We start from the raw sequence: 16,611 nt of genomic DNA, 5'->3' as shown, positions 1-16,611 counted from the left end.
CGGAGAAGATACACATCTTCTAATATTGCTTCTCTATCATGGGAAAATGGATAGTAAAGAACTTTACTTTCGGTCAGACAAAGGGAAACCAAATGTCTACAATATAAAGGTTTTGAAGCAGTTACTCGGAGATGATGTTTGTACTGATTTGTTGTTTGCCCATGCCTTTATTGGATGTGATACTACTTCTAGAATCTTTGGGGTTGGGAAAAAAATCAGTGTTCCAAAAACTCATCAAAGGTGATTCTGTCTTGCATTCCTGTTCAAAGATTTTCTGTGCTCCAAATACGGATCAAGATGCTGTAGAAAGTGCTGGCTGCAAGGCAATGGTGTCATTGTTGAATGGGAAAACGTCTGACTCTCTAGCATCATTGCGATACAGTTACCTCTGCAAAAAAGTGGCGACAGCAAAGACATTCGTAACGCCAGAGAGATTTCCCCCCACAACTTCAGCTACAAAACAGCACTCAAGACGAACTTATCTTCAAGTCATGGTATGGATGGGCCGGAGTGATAACATGGCCATTACAAAATGGGGCTGGGACATTCAAGGGAACAAACTCACACCAGTAATGATGGACAACAACCCTGTTCCTGATATTCTGCTCAATATGATTCACTGCAACTGCTCGGCTGGATGCAACACACTTAGATGTAGTTGTAAGAAGTACGGACTTGAGTGCACAGGGGATCGTGGACCTTGCCAAGATGGCAACTGTGAAAATATGAACCATGCACCCATTTTAGATGAAAACGAGGACGAATATGCTGACTTTTTTTTGCTAAATCATTCATGGGTGTCCCAACTGGAATGACTTCCTTGGTACCAACTACCCAGCTTATTTCAAAGAAATCGAACACATTGGTCTCCATGGCTGTTGTTTTTGTGTGTATAAGACTGCGCCTTAGTAAAAGGTATGGTTGTGGCATCACGATCTTGGCATCATCATTGAATTGATGATGTCATCTGGTCATCAAACAGGATGAAAACTATTATTGTGAACATGTTTTCATAAATTTGGAAGTTACCATGAAATCACATAAAATTACATCATGACGTCATGAATGACGTCATGATGTGACTTTGGGACACTCCCAGCAACCTCACCTGTTTTGGTACTTATAAGGTAATAAGTTTTATCGTTAATTGTCACTTTTAAAGTGGTTGAAAACTATTTGCTTCAAAGGTATGCATAGATATTCGGTATTTTGCTCTAATGGCGGCCATCTTTTTTGACGTCATATTTACACCCTTTCTGATGGTCCAATTTTGGCCAACTTTTGATATGTTGTTCTCTGGGCCAAACACTACTGAAAAACACCATAAAACGTTTTGTTGCAATTTTTTAGGGTTAGTCAGCATATTGACCCGACTTGAAATATTTATTTCTTGTGAAATGGGAATTTTAATTCCTCGTTATTAAATGGCGGGAAGATCGTCCCAGACCTGGAGGTATGCACACTCACTACTAGCCTGTCTATCCTGGGTTCGAATCCCGACCCAGCTAATAAACTACCATCCTGGTGTTTCACAAACCACACGTGGTGACTCATCAAGGTGTGTGCCGTCCCTCAGGTGGACGTTAAACGGTCGTCCCGTCCCGTCACTTCCCGTCCCATCCCGTCCCGTCCTATCTCCCGGTATTAGTTGATGGACGTCAGAGATCCCACTGCGTCTTCCCTGAAGAGTAGGCGAGTTATCGCCGGCAGCCTGAACAAAGTACAAATTCCTGCACCAACCTTCAGGGGGCACTGCATCAGCGGCACAGCCGCGCTCCCAGCAATGATGCGAACCAGCAGCCACAGGCTGCACACGAAATGAATGAATGATTGAATGAACAAATTCCTCGTCGTTGTGGACTCGATCCTTCTCACGTTCCCAACAATGTAACTCGTGTGTATCAGTGACCCACGGACATGTTGTCTGAGTTTAACAATTGACAACACGACCCCAGGATTTGTACCTTTTGCAAAACGAGCTCACCTGCCGTTATTGTGACTCACCAATCCGTGTTCCACACCTGTTCAAGGTTCATCATGATCATGCACCGAGCTGGTTCAACCACCTAGTAACTTGGTATCCTCATCAAAGCCGTGATTAAGGACGAGTATATAGCTTGGCAAGTCCTAATGATACGATTAGTAATGATGGTGACAAAGCTGCAGGTTGTTGACAAACCACAGTGGCGGTTAGAAAACCTCAAGGCAGGTGAAAGGGGGTGTCCACCAATTCAAGGAATTTGGCCAGGGCATAACCCTCATGGTCGTTGCTTTTCCACAAGGCGAGATTTTGTTTGCAAACAAATCAAATACCGTCAGGGTTCGGGTCTTAAACTTTGCTGAAACAATACAACAGTGGGTTTGTATATCAACTGGAAGCCGATACGTGTGTTAACCGATCATGGGAATGGAGGTCCGACTACGTTTCGAGCATGCACCCTTCATCAGGGCAATAGAGCGAAGGCATAACGCTTGAAAGGTCATCCTCACCTCGTGTTCCATTCCCACCCATTGTTTCACGACTTCACAAACTCACGACTCTAAACCTCACAAAGTCATACCATTCCAAGGATAGCCCACTTAATCTGTTGAATGCAAAGTCTTTTGGAGGACCGAACATATTATACCGGACGACGCTTCCTGAAAACTACAGTGGGGTCAGTTCAACTCGAACAACAGAAGAAAAAAAAAATCTACAATCACCTCCTTCTTAACAGAATTTGTCTTGAGTTCGAAAAGACCCGACACCTGAATAAGATTGGTATCGATCCCTTGGATCGTCGTCTTCTCAGATCCTTGCTCACAGGAACATCATTGAGGAAGTACGTAAACCCCCAAAAAGAGGTTGCTCTCACCTTCATGGACTTCAGGAAAGTCTTCGACTCCATTGATAGGAATAAACTTTTCCAAATTCCACACGCATATGGCATCCCTGAGTTGACTGTCAAGGTCATCCAAATCAAGGTGACTTGCTCGCTCCTTACCTGTTTACCGTTGCCTTGGATCGTCATCTTCTCAGATCCTTGCTCTCAGGAACATCATTGAGGAAGTATGTAAACTCCCAAAAAGAGGTTGCTCTCACCTTCATGGACTTCAGGAAAGTCTTCGACTCCATTGATAGGAATAAACTTTTCCAAATTCCACACACATATGGCATCCCTGAGTTGATTGTCAAGGTCATCCAAATCAAGGTGACTTGCTCGCTCCTTACCTGTTTACCGTTGCCTTGGACTATGCCCGAAGAACTGTGATTGAAGACTGGGATGGTTTAACTCTCTCCCGGCATCAAAGTAGCAGCCATCCAGTACAGCACATATCGATATCTGACCTTGACCTTGCTGTCGACATAGCGCTCCTTTCAGACATGTTAAGCGAAGCTGAACTTCTCCTTCATAAGGTCAAGACTGCTGCTAGGTCTATTGGGCTGATTACTCAATGTTGAAAAGACGAAGCGTATGCACATTCTGCTGAGTGTGCTCTACTTACTGTCGCTGGAAGTCCGATAGAGAGGGAGAGAATGACTTTAAATACCTCGGCTCCTACACCAACACACAGCGTGACTTAGGAATGCAGAAAAGCTCAGGCTTGATCAGTAGTTCATGCCCTCGATAAAGTTTGGACATCTCCAGTTCGCAGACAGAGTAAGCTAAGGGTCTTAAAAACTGTAGTTGAGAATGGTTGTGAATCTTGGACCTCAACCCAAGCATTGGAGAAATCACTGAATGATACCGACACCCATTGCTTCATAAAGTTATGAACGTTTCATGGCAAGACCATATCACTAACAGAAATCTGTACGGTTCTTTGCCCCGCACCTCTACTTTTGTGAAGGACCGCCGCCTTCGCCTTGCTCGTCAGGTGATGCAACAATGAAGAACTTGCAAAGAAAGTTCTACTCTGAAAGCCTGAGGAACCCTGGAGAAGGGGTCGGCCCCTAACTACGCTTCGATACATCATCGAGAAGGACACCAGCTTGAGTAGTGTTGAATTTCAAGATTGCCATCAAGAATCCTGGAAAAATCTCATCATGTCACTCCGATAAGTGGATGCCAATTTTTTTTTAATAAGCTCGAATGAGCTATGATCCTCCTCCTTTTAATGATGACGACATAAAAACGAATATGACGTCATTGTGATGTATCAGGTTTGCAATAAATAATTATCTGTGCTAATGCCCGGCTTGATTCCCGCAAACAAAATTCAAACGGCTTGCTAGTTTCGGACATAATGGTGTCGGCGATTTCCATTAGCGGCGATATTATGACGTCAACTTTTTTTCCAGGAAGAATTTCCAAAATCGGACATGGTTACTACCTGTGCGTTGGCTTTCTGCATATACAGGGCAAGTTTCACGAAGATCCGATGAAAACTCTGGGTTGTGAAACAAAAAATGTCAAAAAATAGGAACGACCGCATAAAAATTGATATGACGTCATAGTGATGTATCACATGTGTGGTAATTCATCTCTGCTAATGCCCTGTTCGATTCCCGCAAACAGAATTCAAAAAGCTTGCCGAGTTTCGGAGATAATTTTTTAGCCGATTTCCATTAGCGGAGATATTTTGACGTCATAACTTTTTTTCTCGGAGGAATTTTCAAAATCGGAGATGGTTACTGTCTGCGCAGGGAATTTCTACATATAGAGTATATGCCAAGTTTCAGGAAGTTTCGATGAAAACTGTTGGCTGTGAAACAAAAAAGTCCACAAGAACAACAACGTGAGTCAGACTTCGAGATCCTCCATGAGGATCTAAAAACATTAAAAAAAAAAAGTCTGTCCAGTGTTCATCCCCACCCACCCCCCCACCTCCTCCTTCTTCAATCCTGGCCTGGTTTGGTTGAGTCCACATGAGATGTCAAAAAAAAAAAAAAAACAGGTACATAGGAATGACACCACATTATGATGTCACAATATGATTCCACAATCCTCTTATGATTTACCATCATGACATCTTTTCGATGTTGTTCCATCACAATCCCACAACAAAAGTAAAATGTCATCTTTCTCACCCTCACCTTTTATAAGCTCTGCCACACACATCACCAATGATGCTTTGCGTCCCTCCCCTCTCACTCACCATTTGTCACCATTCAGCCCGGGTGGTGGAGCGACCCTTTGCTGACCCGCACATGATGGTCTAGCTGCTGTGGGATTGGCACCGATGGTGGAGCTGGCTTTTCCTACCTAAACTATGGCTGAAGACCCACCCAAACACTAAAAAAGAGATTTAGGATGGCTTACAGAAGTGAGAATGGCAAAAATGGGGTCAAATGGGTTGATAATTTGAGATACACACAAAAGGTAAGGTGGACATTGTCTCACGATTACATAAGTGACACATATCTAATATCACAATCAATAACTTTTCACCGGCTAGACATTCACTTTAAGGAAATAACTACGCGATATTAAGCATCTTTAACCCACTAGGAATCATTTCCACAACAATATATACAGTACCCTGGATTGGGGCCCAACTTGTGATAGACAATGGAGCAGCTCACTATGCCATCCTCAATCACGTGTATTTCACAGCTGGATTTGCCTCCATTCCCAGGTCATCATTCCAGGTGAAACCCAGTTTATATCCTCTGCCCCTAATGTTCCAAGTCAAGGCCTCCAAAGCCCAAAATACAAGCTAATGCCCATCCAATGCCCATGTTTTTCCATGTCATCTTACCGGGCCAGACCCAAGACCAGAGTTCGCAATCCATCCACACTGTTCCAGGTCATGGTGTTTCCAAATGGTCATGTCAATATTTTCTCTCAACATTCCTGGTTTCTAGGGCATATAGTGGATCAGACAAAGACAGGAGCAACACCATGAAACTATAAGTTAATAAACATTCCATGTCCGACGTGTGCACCATGCAGCCATGCACGCTCTATCTCTACAGTCAGTTCTGCCAAGACAGTTTCTTTACTTGACGTTACAATCCTGGACAGGTGGCCACTCCAACACAAGATATTCAACTGAGTGTGGAGGAATTTGTAATTTTGGGGGGATCCTAGGCAGATAGCTCGACTACTCTTCGCGAAGGACATCTTGGGATCTTTCACGTCCACACACTAAAGCTCGCAGATGGGACGCCCAGTTTAATGTCCATTGGAGTGACGGCGCACGCAATTGATACATCACTGCATCCTGCAGTTCATGATAATCCAGGATATTCACCCCCGATGCTGCAGGTCCTAGCTCATAATAGTAGGCCCCTACTGGTCGGTACACTCATGATCAACCATTAAAAAACACCCCAGGAGATGCAGAAAAAGACCAAATATCTAATACTTAGGCAAATGTGGTAGTGTTCTCTTGCTTCTCCCTCTTCCCCCATCTGTTTCTCAATTATATTTTTCTTTTTACCCCCTCCCTCCTCTCCCCCCCCCTTTAAGTAATGAATTGATGACCTAAAGGCAATTCCCACCCATCTAGTCTGTGCTGCAGATGTTCAGAGTGTGTTTTAGTGTAGACCTATAGGTGGTCGTTAATGAATGCATTTTTGCATTGAGACTCAATTCTGAATTCAGCTTGCTACTTGCATGATTACCGAGGTGTGGCAGCGTCATTGATGCAGTGCCCCTGCACACTTGGCCTGGAATTTGTAATTTGTTGAGGGTGCCGGTGGAGATGTGCTCACCTAATCTTCACACCAAAAACACCATGGGCTCTTCATCTTCCAGCGACTAATACCAGCAGATGGGACACCCGCAGTTTCAACGTCCACTCGAAGGATTGCGCACAAGTTGACGTATCACCTTGGATGCAAAAAACACCATTGTGGCAGTTTATAGGTCGGTCGAGATTCGAACCCAGGCTGGACAACTCAGAGACTCATGTGCCTTTGGGTGAAAATTGTCAAACAACAAAATGCCAATTATTCTTGAATGACAATAACAGTCTGATTGATTGAGTTAACCTTGTCGGACCATTAGATTAGACAAACACATCTCGAGAAATAGAACCTATCCTGATTAATATATTTTGCGAAATGCAGTAAATTCGTTAAAAAGACAAAGCAATTACATCTTGTTCGGTTGCCAATTTTAATTAGTGTGTGTGTGTGTGTGTGTGTGTGTGTGTGTGTGTGTGTGTGTGTGTGTGTGTGTGTGTGTGTGTGTGTGTGTGTGTGTGTGTGTGTGTGTGTGTGTGTGTGTGTGTGTGTGTGTGTGTGTGTGTGTGTGTGTGTGTGCTTGTGGACAGATCTTGATAAACTATGTTTGAAGGTCAACATGAATAGAGAAAGCGACTAATTAAAATTACTTTTTAAAAAAAGTCCAATGAATATTTGAATTAACGAAATTCTCCTTTAGTCGTGGTCAGAATACTCCAAAAGAAAGTCTATTCTGATGAAAATAATTTTCTTTAGATCCTCGTGGAGGATCTCCAAGTCTGACTCACGTTGATGTTCTTGTAGACTTTTTTGTTTCACAGCCTACAGTTTTCATCGAAACTTCCTGAAACTTGGCACATATATGTAGAAATACCCTGCGCAGACAGTAACCATCTCCGATTTTGAAAATTCCTCCGAGAAAAAAAAGTTATGACGTCAAAATATCTCCGCTAATGGAAATCGCCTAAAAAATTATCTCAGAAACTAGGCAAGCTTTTTGAATTTTGTTTGCGGAAATCGAACAGGGCATTAGCAGAGATGAATTACCGCACATATGATACATCACTATGACGTCATATCAAATTTTATGACGTCATTCCTATTTTTTGACATTTTTTGTTTGTTTGTTTCATTTGTTTCACAGCCTACAGTTTTCATCGAAACTTCCTGAAACTTAGCACATATATGTAAAAATACCCTGCGCAGACACTAACCATCTCCGATTTTGAAAATTCCTCCGAGAAAAAAAAGTTATGACGTCAAAATATCTCCGCTAATGGAAATCGCCTAAAAAAAATTATCTCCGAAACTAGGCAAGCTTTTTGAATTCTGTTTGCGGGAATCGAACAGGGCATTAGCAGAGATGAATTACCGCACATATGGTACATCACTATGACGTCATATCAATTTTATGATGTCATTCCTATTTTTTGACATTTTTTGTTTGTTTGTTTCATTTGTTTCACAGCCTACAGTTTTCATCGAAACTTCCTGAAACTTGGCAAATATATGTAAAAATACCCTGCGCAGACAGTAACCATCTCCGATTTTGAAAATTCCTCCGAGAAAAAAAAGTTATGACGTCAAAATATCTCCGCTAATGGAAATCGCCTAAAAAATTATCTCCGAAACTAGGCAAGCTTTTTGAATTCTGTTTGCGGAAATCGAACAGGGCATGAGCAGAGATTAATTACCGCACATATGATACATCACTATGACGTCATATCAATTTTATGACGTCATTCCTATTTTTTGTTTGTTTGTTTCATTTGTTTCACAGCCTACAGTTTTCATCGAAACTTCCTGAAACTTGGCAAATATATGTAGAAATTCCCTGCGCAGACAGTAACCATCTCCGATTTTGAAAATTCCTCCGAGAAAAAAGGTTATGACGTCAAAATATCTCCGCTAATGGAAATCGCCTTAAAAATTTCTCCGAAACTAGGCAAGCTTTTTGAATTCTGTTTGCGGGAATCGAACAGGGCATTAGCAGAGATGAATTAGCGCACATATTATGTCATCACTATGATGTCATAGCAATTTTTATGACGTCATTCCTATTTTTTGACATTTTTTTTGTTTCACAACCCAGAGTTTTAGTCGGATCTTAGTGAAACTTGCCATGTATATGCAGAAAGCCCACGCGCAGGCAGTAACCATCTCCGATTTTGGAAATTCTTCCTAGAAAAAAAGTTGACGTCATAATATCGCGCTAATGGAAATCGCCTATCCCATTATCTCCAAAACTAGGCAAGCAGTTTGAATTTTGTTTGCGGGAATCAAGCCGGGCATTAGCACAGATATATAATTTATCGCAAACCCGATACATCACAATGACGTCATATTCGTTTTTATGACGTCATCATTAAGAGGACAAGGATCTTTGCTCATTCGAGCTTTTTTCCCGTATCATCCCTCTATATGGAGTACTACTATACTCCATGGTACTGGGACAGTTAGATAAGATGCATATTATTATTAGTAGCACATATTGTAAATGCATACAGAATGGAAAGCCAAACCCAAAACGAATGAATGGGAGTGTTCGTAAGGTAAATGGGGGGCCGTCCCATCTGTAGCATTAGTTGGGGATCTTTAAAGATCCCACCCTGCCTTGGTGATGAGTAGGCAAGCTATCACCGACACCCTGAACAAATTAGAAAACTCCTGAACAAATTACAAAGCAAGTTCATGTGCGTCGACATATTGGGGATGTCCTGTGTTGTGGGTGAGCAATATGGCGGATGGCGTGCTTCCGGTTGCTTCAAGACTACTCAACCAATTAACGTTAGGTAAGCAATCCAGTTAGTATCGAGGTCAGTGGTCACGGCCAGAAGCCTTGTTAGGCCCGAGTTTGATTACCGTGCGAACTGAATAAACTTGGACGTTTATTTGACTCCTTGAACACTCATAACACCCCCACTACCCGGAGTCGAAGCTCGAAGCTTGCACAAATACATTCCACACCATTAACTCCCAATTTCCCCCCTACCGCGAACATATTTTTCAAGCCCCCATCGCCCCCGCACTTTTCCTGTATCCCGTATCTCTTCGTGCACGAAGTACCAAAGACTCTCCTCCGACCACTCTATGAATACGTAATAAATAGCTGGTGGCCCCTTTCGCCTTTGACGGGATGTACCATCATTGTTCTGAAAAGCGAGGATAGCTATCGCTCTTTTTAAAATTTATCTCTCTGTTTTGTAGCTCGTCTATAAAGGTAAATAAAATGATGTAAGTCATAAAATCTGAAGTATGTGGATGCGCTACGTCTGAAAAATAATAATAATAATAAAAAAGAAAGAAAAAAAGAGATTGTTCTGTGATTTATTGTCATGTTCCTGCCTTTGTACTTCCGGTTGTCGCCTCAGTCAATGTACAGTGTCAGTACAGTGTGAGCATTTGCATCGTTTTTCATGGTGTCCCTTCGTCTGCTGAGGCCCGTCCTGTCGGCGGTGTGCAGGTCCACTTTATTCGGGACGATTTGCAGGCCGCAAGCGGTAAGATAGTAACTATTTACCGAAGCGACAAACAGGGGAACGTTTTTGACGATTTTCAAGGTTATTGTGGGGATTTTTTTGTTTTCTTTTAGTCCAGGGTCCCTCTCGTATGCCGTGACGATCCAAGTAGGCTGTGGTGATGTGCAGCCAATTGATGTCGATCGGCGGATGTATTTATTTAATTGTTGTTGGGATCATCATCATTTTATTTGGCATCTTGAAATTCACAACTGTTTTTGTGCGTCTATTTTATTTTTGGTGCCAAAAGTAGTACAAGTTAAAAGGGCGAAAGTTAATATAATTTCGTATCCAGCCTGTGCCTGCTGATTGCATCGTTGCTGGGAGCACCGCAGTGCCGCTGATGCAGTGCCCCCCTCCCCCTCTGTTTCCAGTAAGCTGGTACTCATTTTACCAACCTCGGAAGGATGACGAGGTGAATCAACCCACCTGGTGTTAATTTAATTGGTAGACTGGCTCAAACTCGCGACCCAAAGATCTTACGGCAGCCACCTTAACCGTGAAGCCACCGCCAGGCTTCAATGACCGTTCCATCCATCCATTGGGACCATACTCTGTGCAGAGCGTTGGTGCTTCCTAAGCAGTCTCCTTGGCTATTGGGTACAATCCTGGACGGGTGGCCACTCCGACACAGGATACCAGCATGCTGGTACTCGTTTTTCCGACCTCGGAAGGATGACAGGCAGAGTCAACCCCACCTGGTATTAATTCAACAGCCAGTGGGATGTGAACTCAGGATCCTCGGATCCCAAGTTCACCACCCGAACCATTAAGCCAACACCAGGCTTCAATAACTGTTGTCGCAGTAATAAATCGACAAAAATACACGGGTAATGTTGCCAGTGAGCTTGACTGCAAAATAACCCTTACGTTTTGATTTGCAAAATTGACAGTTAACTGCAAATATTACAGATCATGTGAAACTCAGCTGTAAGAATAGAAAGCCTTGAAGGATCACAGTTTTTAAGACTCTATTTGAGAAAGCTTGTGAAGATGTTCACGTGACTTGCAAACGACCTTTATGATGTCATCTCGTGAGAAGTTGCTTCTGTTGCTTTCAGTCACTTCTGTGAGCCTTGGAACCCTCCGTGTTATTCTAACCATTTCCGTTTCGACAGCGCAAGTGATTCAACTGGCAGGGGATATGTGTCGTTGATGCTGTGGCATTAATCTTTGCAATCGTCAATTTGTTGAATTAAATATAACAGAAGCTTACTTGGATGTCCTTAAAATGCTTTGACTGTCAACTTTGAATGCAAATGCTCCATTAAGCTCCATTATCGCTTGTACATCGGGTTTGTCAGGCCAATTGGTAGTGATTAATTTTTTTTTTCAAGTACTGTATCACACGCACACACCAGACGCACCTCCTGACTTTTATAGTGAGCATCGTCACGGATCATGTCTCACACGGTAAAAGCGCATAATCCGCAAAGAACAACCGTCTGTCTGCCACCCAGACGATTGTTCCCGCTAATGCAAGCCATTCAACCAGAAGGCACTTGATGTGATCGGCAGGTAAATCGAAACGTGTGGAGTGTGACGAGCACTCGCCCGATCTCGCTGCAGAATGTTGCTGGTAGCCATGCTGGTTAAGTGTGCCTTGAATTCTAAATAAATCACCGACAGTGTCACCAGCAAAGCACCCCACACCATCATCACACCTCCTCCTCCTCCGTGCTTCACGGTGGGAACCACACATGCAGAGATCATCCGTTCGCCTTCTCTGCATCTTACAAAGACACGGCGATTGGAACCAAAAATCTCAAATTTGGACTCGTCAGACCAAAGGACAGATTTCCACCGATCTAATGTCCATTGCTTGTGTTTCTTGGCCCAAGCAAGTCTCTTCTTCTTGGTCTCCTTCAGTGGTGGTTTCTTTGCAGCAATTTGACCATGAAGGCCTGATTCACACAGTCTCCTCTGAACAGTTTATGTTGAGATGTGTCTGTTACTTGAACTCTATGAAGCATTTACTTGGGCTGCAATCTGAGGTGCAGTTAATTGGCGATTTCTGAGGCTGGTAACTCTAATAAACTTATCCTCTGCAGTCACACTTATCCTCAAGGTGGAAGGAAATGCCAGCCTGCACATCTGGGTCTTCCTTTCCTGTGGCAGTCCTCATGAGAGCCAGTTTCATCATCGCGCTTGAAGGTTTTTGCGACTGCACTTGAAGAAACTTTCAAAGTTCTTGAAATTTTCCGGATTGACTGACTTTCATGTCTTAAAGTAACGATGGACTGTTCTTTCTCTTTGCTTGGTTGAGTTGTTATTGCCATAATATGGACTCCTGCAATACAGACAAAATAATGGTCTTGTATATGTGTGTATGTGTATGTGTATATATATATATATATATATATATATATATATATATATATATATATATATATATATATATATATATATATATATATATATATATATATATATATATATATATATATATATATATATATATATATATATATATATATAGATCGAGTATCAAATTCCTGAAATTTGTACCGACCGTAGTCAGTGTACTTGTGGGGTTGTTTAATATTAGCACAAAAATGGTGCAGGGGGCAAGGCAAGCAATTATAAGAGTATAACAGAGTCCCCTCCAGACCTCGTGAGGTAATGAGGGAGAGGACTGACGTCATGTGGAGTCGTTTTAATTACGCTGCCCGAAGTGGCCAACGTTTATTTTGCATTGGATCTTCATGCAGTCCGCACGACCTTCTGCACTGGGTTTTCTGCCAGACTCCGCATGAGATTTTTCAAAGTCCTTCAACAAGCTGTTCAGCCTGGGATGACAGACTGCTTAGAACATATTTAGATTTAATATTTAGTTCTAATATTTAGAACAGACTGGGTTCTAAATATGAAGGGGAGCGAAGTTGCCCGGATCCTGAGCCATTTTGTGACCCACCTCGAGTCCGTCTTGTGTGGGGGTAAGGGGGGGGGGTGGAAGGAAATGCCAGCTTGCACATCAGAACCAAGACGAGTCGACAGCACCTGGAAGAGGGAAGGCCTCACATCATCATCATCATCATCATCATCATCATCATCATCATCATCTCAGTCCTTTATTTATTTATTTATTTTTTGCTTTTCCTGTGAATAGATGTTTTTATTTAGTTTTATTCTGTTCCTACTGACTCGTTCCCATCCGTCCACGCATGGGTAAATTGGGTTTGATCTGGCCTCCATAAACATCAGTTTGCACTTTTGTGTGGCTGGCTTGTGAAATTCTACGAGTCTTTTGTTTAGTTATCCAGTTCCATTAAATCGTGTCTGACTTCTGTTGACATTCATGATCGGATTTCTCCAAACATCCCTATCCTGCACTGGTTCTCGGAGTTCTGGTAGAGACAGCTTGGTTGCAGCCTTTACCCTATCCATCCAGCACATACAAGGTCTGCCTTTTCTTCTTCCCTCAACCATACCCAGCCAGCCAGCATGGTTGATGTCTCAAGACTTTCATTATCTACGGCATAATGTGTCCAAAGTATGACAGTTTCTGTTTTAGCATCAGCGCTTCTAATATATGTGGTGGTTTAATTTCTTCAAGCACTGATTTGATTGTTCCCTCCACCACCTAAGGTGGATGGCAGTTATGTTTTCACCCCTGTCTGTTTGTCTGTCTCTGTCTCTGTCTCTGTCTCTGTGTCTGTCCATGAGCAGGATATCTCAGTTATGGACGGATTCAGATGAAACTTGGTGGAGAGGTTGGGTGTGTGATCAGGACAAATTGATTTGACTTTGAAGATCTGGGTCCGGATACTATAAATTTTTAGTGATCGAGCCAAAAGCTATAGATAGCATGTTATCTCAAAAGGTTATGGACGGATTCGGACAAAACTTTGTGGATAGTTTGGGTGTGTGATAAGGATGAAATGATTTGTGGGAAATGAAAATGATGAAAGGAAGGGGAAAGGGTGGGAGCAGGGACTCGGCATTGCGCGGCAAAGCTGGGTAACCCTATCACTAATCTATAAAACAGATGAGCACCTCCTTTGATATTCCCTTGCTTTTTCCATGATCCATCTCAGATTTGTGATTTGATCTCTAGCACCTCCTCTTCTGAAAGCTGCTTGCTGTCTTTTGTTTATCATCACATTAATGACCGCAGTGATTAAACAGTTTGAAATAAAGATCACATCTGAACTGCTCGTTTCTCTTCTTGTGAGTCAAATTACTCGGTGTGATATGTGGTTGCTGCTAATTTGGGTTTCCGACATTCTCTTAATTCCTGCAGCTCTGATGCACATAGCGGTGACCTGTACATGCAAAAATGTACATTAACAAACATTTTTTCTCTTTTTGTTCAATTTTTGTTCCAAGAATGAAAAGAGAACACTTTCATTTCCTTATCTGATTGACTTCCCACCCCACTCCAGGCTCACTTGCATTCAAGTAGCAGAGCAAACCTGGAATATGGCTGGCTGGCGTACTTCTTGGGAGAAAGATCGACCAAACGATTCGATAAGAACAGCAAGATCATCACGATAGATGGGAACCTCAAATGTGGAAAAGGATTTGTTGCAAAGAACTTGGCAGAACAGCTTGGTGGGTGATTTGTCGATGTTGTATTAAAGTAATCAATATTTTCTCCTTTGAGGTCTCAGGATTACAATGCCTTCAGAAAATATTCACACTCCTTGACTTTTTCACATTTTGTTGTGTTACAGCCTGAATTGAACATTAAATTTTTTTTTTTTTGTCACTGATCGACACAAAATACCCCATTAATGACAAAGTGAATACGTTTTCAGAAATTTTCACAAATTCATCAAAAATGAAAACCTTAAATGTCTTGCATCAATTAGTGTTCAACCCCTTTCTATGACGCTCCAAATTGAGCTCAGGTGCATCCAATTTCCTTTGATCTTCCTTGAGATATCTCTTCAACTTGATTAGAATCAACCTGTGGCAAATTCAATTGATTGGACGTTGTTTAGAAAGAAACACACCTTTCTATATAAGGTCCCACAGTTGACAGTGCATGGCAGAGCAGAAACTCCACCATTAAGTCCAAGGAACTGCCTGAAGAAATCTGAGATATAATTGTGAGGAGGCATAGATCTGGGGAATGGTATAAAACAATTTCTAGAGTGTTGAAAGTTCCCAAGAGCACAGTGAGCTCCATCATTAGGAAATGGAAAGAATATGGAACTACCCAGACTCTTCCGAGAGCTGGCCAACTGACCAAACTGAGCAACAGGACAAGAAGGACCTTGGTCTGGGAGGTGACCAAGAACCCAATGACCACTCTGATAGAACTACAGATTTCCTTGGCTGAGATGGGGGAACCTGCCGGAAGGATAACGGTCTCTGCAGCACTTCACAAGTCTAGGCTTTCTTGGAGAGTGGCCAGACGGACGCCACCACTGAGAAAAAGGCACATGACAGCACGCCTGGAGTTTGCAAAAAGTCACGTGAAGGACTGAGAGCACAGAATATTTTGCCTCATGGTTTGATGAGACAAAAATTGACCTTTTAGGCCTGAATCCAAAACACTATGTCTGGTGGAAACTGAGCACAGCTCATCACCCATCCAACAACATCCCTACCATTAAGCATGGTGGTGGCAGCATCATGCTATGGGGATGCTTTTCAGCAGCAGGGACTGGGAGAGTTGTAAGGATAGAGGGAACAATGAATGGAGCCAAATACAGGGAATCCTTGAGGAAAAGTGCAAAAGACATTGGACTGCAGTGAAGATTGACGTTCCAACAGGACAATGACCCCAAGCATACAGCCAAAGCAACACTGCAATGGCTTCAGAACAAGAATGTGAAAGTTGTTGAGTGTCCCAGCCAAAGCCTTGAATCCCATTGAGAATCTGTGGAAAGACTTGAAGATTGTTGTTCACTGATGCTCCCCATCCAACTTGATAGAGTTTGAGCAAATCTGCAAGGTGGAATGGGAGACGATCTCCAAATCTCGATCTGCAAAGCTAATACAGGCATACCCAAGAAGACTCGAAGCTGTAATCACTACCAAAGGCGCTTCTACAAAGTATTGACTCTGGTGGTTGAAAATTTCTAAAAGCATGTTTTCACTTTGACATTATGGGACATTTTGTGTGGATCGGTGACAAAAATTTTAAATTCAATCAACTTTAAATTCAGGCTGTCATCATCACACCATTTGAAAGCCTTTATCCCTGAGCAGGGGTCTGCTTTTTGCAGGCTCCAATCATGGTACCCTTTCTTGTGGCAATGTTTTTACGGCCGGATGCCCTTCCTGACGCTAACCCTTTAGTCACCTTCGACCCTGCAGGGATAATTACTAGTATACTGGTGCTCATTTCACCGACCTTCGGAAGGATGACAGGCTGAGTCATCCTGATGATGCTAACTCAGCGGCCAGCGGGGATCAAACTCAGGACCACAAGGATCCCAAGCCACCGCTTTAACCACTGAGCCACACCAGGCTTATTTTAAATTCAGGCTGTAACACAACAAAATGTGAAAAAGTGAAGGGGGTGTG

The 16,611-nt window shown here is 42.6% G+C and overlaps 2 protein-coding genes across 4 annotated transcripts in view; one reads left to right on the top strand and one right to left on the bottom strand.

Moving 5' to 3' along the window:
- The window catches only part of LOC147015954 (uncharacterized), an 87,719-nt gene that overhangs the window by 45,531 nt on the left and 25,577 nt on the right, over positions 1 to 16,611 (bottom strand). For all 3 annotated transcript variants that reach the window (XM_085848618.1, XM_085848620.1, XM_085848619.1), the window contains 3 exons: positions 13,046 to 13,131; positions 6,641 to 6,758; positions 5,683 to 5,784 (listed from right to left, as the gene is read on the bottom strand). In XM_085848618.1, coding sequence (XP_085704744.1) covers positions 5,683 to 5,716 — 34 coding nt within the window. In that variant the 5' untranslated portion in view covers positions 5,717 to 5,784; positions 6,641 to 6,758; positions 13,046 to 13,131. The remainder of the gene's footprint in view (positions 1 to 5,682; positions 5,785 to 6,640; positions 6,759 to 13,045; positions 13,132 to 16,611) is intronic.
- NDUFA10 (NADH:ubiquinone oxidoreductase subunit A10) overlaps positions 9,924 to 16,611 on the top strand; it is a 34,436-nt gene continuing 27,748 nt past the window's right edge. Inside the window, exons 1-2 of the mRNA XM_085848615.1 lie at positions 9,924 to 10,113; positions 14,517 to 14,685. Coding sequence (XP_085704741.1) covers positions 10,030 to 10,113; positions 14,517 to 14,685 — 253 coding nt within the window. The 5' untranslated portion in view covers positions 9,924 to 10,029. The remainder of the gene's footprint in view (positions 10,114 to 14,516; positions 14,686 to 16,611) is intronic.

Source organism: Eptatretus burgeri, chromosome 12 (genome assembly GCF_056783735.1).
Source record: "Eptatretus burgeri isolate ZD-2024b chromosome 12, Ebu_testis_v1, whole genome shotgun sequence".
Taxonomy (NCBI): domain Eukaryota; kingdom Metazoa; phylum Chordata; class Myxini; order Myxiniformes; family Myxinidae; genus Eptatretus; species Eptatretus burgeri.
This window is presented reverse-complemented; position numbering and strand designations above follow the sequence as displayed.